Source organism: Dendropsophus ebraccatus, chromosome 6 (assembly GCF_027789765.1).
Source record: "Dendropsophus ebraccatus isolate aDenEbr1 chromosome 6, aDenEbr1.pat, whole genome shotgun sequence".
In the NCBI taxonomy this organism is placed as follows: domain Eukaryota; kingdom Metazoa; phylum Chordata; class Amphibia; order Anura; family Hylidae; genus Dendropsophus; species Dendropsophus ebraccatus.
The window spans coordinates 85157554-85163553 of NC_091459.1; the positions used below are offsets into that span (position 1 = coordinate 85157554).

At 42.0% G+C, this 6000-nt stretch overlaps 1 protein-coding gene across 1 annotated transcript in view; it reads left to right on the forward strand.

Moving 5' to 3' along the window:
• LOC138795231 (uncharacterized) overlaps positions 1–3807 on the forward strand; it is a 168117-nt gene extending 164310 nt beyond the window's left edge. Inside the window, exon 12 of the mRNA XM_069974224.1 lies at positions 3649–3807. Coding sequence (XP_069830325.1) covers positions 3649–3744 — 96 coding nt within the window. The 3' untranslated portion in view covers positions 3745–3807. The remainder of the gene's footprint in view (positions 1–3648) is intronic.
• Positions 3808–6000: the final 2193 nt, after the last annotated feature.

Consider the following 6000-nt stretch of genomic DNA (forward strand, 5'->3'; position numbering starts at 1 on the left):
TCCAAATATAATGTGTGGCGGAAAACTAACACTACACTATGAACACACCATCCTCACCGTGAAACATGGTGGTGGCAGGATCAGGCTGTAGGGAAAGGAAAGCTGGTCAGAGAAGATGGATGGAGCTAAATCAGTAGCGGATTATAATAGGTCCGTTTTGGGTGGTAGCCCGGGGCCCTTAGCTCCTGGGGGGCCCATGGCCACCCAAAAAGACTTAAACTTTCAGTGGTGTATTGTCTCCTGGCTACAGTTCTGCCATGATTTAAAAAAAAAAAAATTGCCGCTTTGTAATCGCAATTTTGCACCAATCAGGGCATTATATTATCTATCCTGTAGTATAAGCACCACACTAGTGCTACCATAGTTACAGTGGGGTGGGGGGGCCCAGGCTTGATGAACAGCCCGGGGCCTATGGTAAAGTTAATCCACCTCTGAGGTAAATAGAGGGCTATCCTGGAGGAAAACCTGTTGGCTTGAAAAGACTTAGGGCCACATGTATCATCCTGCGAACGGATGATTTTCGGCAGAAAGTGACGATTTGCGTATAATTTTATACGCAAATGGCCGATGTGCGAATAAAATATTCGCAAATCGGCACTTCCCGCCGAGTACACCAGGGGGGGCGGAAAGGGGGCGTGTAGTGGGCGAAACGGAGGGCGCGCGCGATTTACCATCCGTTCCGCCCAAATATACGCCGAAAACCTACTCCAGTCCTCAGCTGGCGTAGGTTTTCGGCGGTGCACACCGGCGCGCACGGGATTTATGTAGAGGCAGTAAGCATACAGCCAGAGCTAAAATGGCATTGTTTACATCAAACCATATTTGTGGGTTAAGGTCATATTAGACGGTCTGACATGCAGAATAAGCATGTGCCGATCTTCTAGATTGTAGTTTAATTCATATGCTAAAGAGGCGGTTTTGTGCGCTAGGGACGGGGGTACTATTCTCAGTGCATCTATCAGCCCCTTCTAATAAACACTGGGGTTGCATTCTGCAGTGACATCACTCTGGGGCTCATCACTGCAGAGTGGTGAATGAATATTCATTAGTAGGGGTAGGCTGTTCAAGGTGGATCGGTGCATTAAGTGTGGTAGTGCTCCAAATTGCCACATTAGCTTATGAGTTAAACTACAAAGGTCCTGAAAACAGCGCCAAGGATCAAGGTAAGAAAATTACCTTCATCCTCAGCACCTGTGCAATAAGAGACTTATCAGCAGGTTACACGCTCCTAACCTGCTGATAGTTTCCCTTTTAAGAGACTGTCCTGTTTGCAAGATGCATTAATATATTTCCTAAAGCGAAAAAGCTAAGTTAGTGGAGAAGAGTCCCTTGTTATTTTCTCTGCATAACAGACATAGCTCATCGATTTTAATGGGCACCATGCCATGATTTATTTCCCTTATGATGGCTAGAGGAGACGTTTCTGCTGTGTTCTAGATTACGGTGGATCTCTAGGATCCCTAGTAGCATAGTCAATGAACATCTTTTTTGTTTTAGAAGACCCTACTAAAATAAAGTAATTTTAAAAAGCAGGCAGTCACATGAATAATCATAAGCGTCTCTGACCCCTGCTCTCTGAGATTAATTTATGTTGACAGTCGATTGGCCTGTCAAGTGGTCTTCTGAGTATCAATGAATTTGATTGGCTAAATCACCTGTGTTCTACCACATGACCCTATAAGTATTGCCCTTATTGCTCATTTTTAAACAACTAGTTAACCTTTAAAGGGGTAGTGCGGCGGGAAACAATTATTCACAGAATAACACGCATTACAAAGTTATACAACTTTGTAATGTATGTTAAGAATCGCCCCGGAAGTGTGGTCCATTATACATACCTGATCCGTGTCCCGCATGTCCGCCATCTTGTGCCAGGACGTCATCTTTGGACGGACGGCCAAACCGCTCTGACCGTCTCTAGTGCCGGCCGCCTTCTGCAGCGTCATCAGATGCTCAGCCGCGATTGGCTGAGTATAACTGTGCTCAGCCAATCGCGGCTGAGCAGCTGATGACGCGTCCGCGTCGGAGCGGTTCGGCCGTCCATCCGAAGATGACGTCCTGGCACAAGATGGCGGACATGCGCGACACGGATCAGGTATGTATAATGCACTACACTTCCGGGTACACGTGCGGGGGGGGGGACACCGGAAGGGGGCGATTCACAGACATAACATACATTACAAAGTTGTATAACTTTGTAATGTGTGTTATTCTGTGAAATTTTTTAGCGCCGCACTACCCCTTTAATGTCCATGAGGGTTCCCTGGCTCCCCCCTCACTGGCAGAATGGTTGGACAGTCTGACTTTACCACACTCAACCCTTTTGCTTGCATTAAACGTAAAGCCAAGACTGAAGCTGTCTGGGAGCGGTTTACAATCCTTTGCTGCTGAAACAAGTGTGCATGGGTATGGGGACAGCTTGTCAGAAGGAAATATTTGGTTGTCAGCCCTCTAATGTGTATGGTGCGCTTTAGGCATCTATTGATTATTAGCTTTCCAGGCCAACAGCACCCTGTGTAATAGGTCTAATGATTAGATAAAAAAATAACAGCAAATGCTTGTTCGTCAACTGATCTAGTCAGCCACGACTGATCAAGCCTTGTGAAGGCTCTATAAGTATCCCCAAGATCTGCACTCTTTTACAGACTGGCTTGAGCCAGCTAATATTTTAACCTAATGAAAGTTTACTGGGTTATAACCCCAGCTTCACAAAAGTTTCAAGACCAGTTTCACAAAAAAGGGAGCTGTTGTTGCATAGCCAGTATCTGTCTGATAGAAGGAAACCCAAGCAGGACAACCTTAGATGGTGTCCATATAACATGACAGGGCTATGTCTAAAAAAAAAATTCTTTATTGTTATTACCCAAAACGCTAATTATTTCTTATTTCTAACAACAAGTACATAGAAACCTTCTAATAATGGCATAGCACCCAGACAGATGTTTGCTTTCATGTTCTAGACCACTGATGTTGGCTGTTTTACTGCTTTTCCATGGTATGGTTTTCATAAACATCTGAAATAGTCCAAGAAGTTTTTTATTACTTTTTTTTTTTTAACTAGCCTTTTGAGACATGACAATCCAGATAGACAGGGTTGAGATACACAAGGAAATATGTTAGGAGACTACAAAACCCAGTTTGATTGCAGTCCAGACCTTAATATTGGTTTGTCTGGATCTGCAGTTCCCGGATCTTACAAAGCGAAAGCAAATTCTTGTCTAATAAGTTTAGATGATAAATAGAATAAAATATTAAATATTAACACCATAATGTGCATATCCACTTCCTGCCTATTAATAGCCATGTTTAGTAATAACCATCTGTATTGTTTATGTTATAGGCTTAATAATGCCGATGTTGGAGTTACATTGTATAAATTATTATGCTGGTAACCTGGCATTATGACCAGTAAGTGCAGTGAAATCATGTTTCCCACTAAAACACATTATGACTTCATAGACTATTGCACTAAAAAGACTACCATAAAACTTTACTGAGAGAGGTGTTTACAGTGGAATGGTTCGTAACTTATTTCTTTGCAATGTTTAGCCCTAGCACTTAAGACATTTAATATTGTATGAGCTGCACCTGAGCATTTCCCAATAGCACGTACAATTCATATTTTATGCCATTTGTTTTCTTTTCTAGAGCAAAGAGCTGATTCAACAGTCACTGAAACTGGAAAACTCTGAACTTGAAGTTCTGGAAAAGCATTCAAGAAAAAACAATGAAGTTCTTATATAACTTAAATGGGTATAAGCTTCTGCCCCTGTGTTAATAAACATTAAACATGCTATGCCTCCATAACCTGCACCTCCATCTGACCATTTTTTAATTGTTGGTTTCCACTCTTTATTACCTATGATGGACATCACATCATAATTTATTCCTGGATCTGTATTCCTGAGATGGAGAGCAAAGGTAGTATAGTATAAAAGCTCTAATAAGGAATGTTATGTTCTATCATAAGCCGCTATGTGGCAAGGAGCTCACGAGGACAGTCCATATCCTTTTCATTTCTATTAGCACAGTACACACATTAAAGGGAATCGGTCACTAAGTTTATGGTGCCTTAAACGAGGACAGTATAAACTAGTGATATAAATGCTGAACAGATCAGTGTATTACTTACATCATTTTGTTCCGCCCTTCTCCTAATATGCAGGAGAATAGGATTCGTGCCTCACCCCTCCCACCACTAATTGACAGTTGTCTGCCTATGCACAGCATGGATAGATAACTGCCATTCAGCAGCTGGTGGGCAGAGTTTGCTACTTCTCATGAATATGAAGGACTACTGGGCTCATGTACATAATGGTGAGGACTACTTATTATCCATGTTATTCAGGAGGAAATCTCAGAACCAGCTGCACAGAACAGCGTAAGTGATACATCACTCTTTTTAGCTTTTCTGTAACTATATTATGCCACCCTGAGATAGGGCTGCATTAACCCACTGACAAGAGTCTATTTAAGTATTGTAACTATTACTACACTCCAGGATATAATCCCCCCCGCCTCCCCCACAGAGGCTGTAGTGTTAACTGAGTAAAAGCCAAAAGGCCAGCAGCAACACGCACAGATCTGCCATCTCTGCAGTTGTTCTAGCCTCATGCCTCTGTTCCCTCTGTCTTCACAGTGCTCAGAGACCTATGCCAGGAACTCAGTTTCCAGATATAAACACTTGCCCCCAATGGATAAAGTAAATAAGACAGCTCTCATGCCACTGTTTATGTCTGGTAGCCACCCTACTGTGCATGCCTGGGATAAGGGCAGCATAACATAGGGACAAGCATGTTTCCAGTGGTCTGCTGATACATGGTGAAGGTGCCAAAGAGTAAGATGTCCAGCACTCCATCAATCTCCTTTATTGCAACAAGTGATGTACAGTAAATGGCAATGTTTGACAATGTGGGTCTTTGCAAAGCCTCACATGGCAGGTTTCAAATGTTGCCAATCACTGTACATTATGCTTTCACAATAAAGAAAATTGGTTGATTAAAGCGCCGGACATCTTACCTTTTGTCGACTGAACCATTGGATGGGGTGCATCTGGATTTTATTTTAGGAACTCCATGGTTTTCTGATTTTTACACATGGTGTAGACCAGGGGTGTGAAACTTGCCCCTTTTCAGCTGTTGTAACACTAGGATTGCCATCATGCCTGGACAACCAAAGCTCAAGCTTCTTATTTGCTTCATTAGGTTCATCTGAATCTACACCATCGTTGAGCATAAGGAAACAGCATATCTGTCAGTGAGGACAGCATAGTCTAACTAGCATGCTCCCTTTAACAGGACGTCAAAAATTCACCAAATATCAGTTTGTGGGATGTGCTGCAAAAACAAGACCTATCCATGGAGGTCCCACCTGACAACTTACAGGAATTATAGGGTTTGCTGATAATGTGCCAGATACCAGGTCCTTCAGATGTCTTGGGGAGTCCATTTTTTTAAAGAACAAGTTATTTTTTGCGTCACACCAGGGGACCTACACAATATTAGGCAGTTGGTTTTAATTGTATGGCTGTACAATGTACATATGAGACAGGCAGATTTATTTTCATGTATAACTGGTTAAAAAAAGAGATGGGAATAAAGTAACATTTCTGCAATAGTTTTCAGGGAGTCAAAATAAGGTCATTTTCACAATGTGAAACACACAGGGAAATACTGGGAAGTGGAAATACAAACTCAATCAAGCACTATGAAGTTTCCTGAGAAGATCCATCATTGTCAGAACCCCTTTACTATATGAATATCGTATGACCAGAGAAAAGACTGCTGACTGCAGAGGATATTGTTTTCTTCATATAAATATTAGCCTGCGAGGAGATCTATCATGTACACAACATCTCAGCGCTGGTCTAACAAACATACTTTAATGACGACAATTAACATTCTCATGTTTTCTTTTATTTTTTAATTAAACAAGGAAAAAAGTTTCCATGTACCGGGTACAGTAACATGAGGAAAGCTTATCCTGTGCGTATTGGCATTA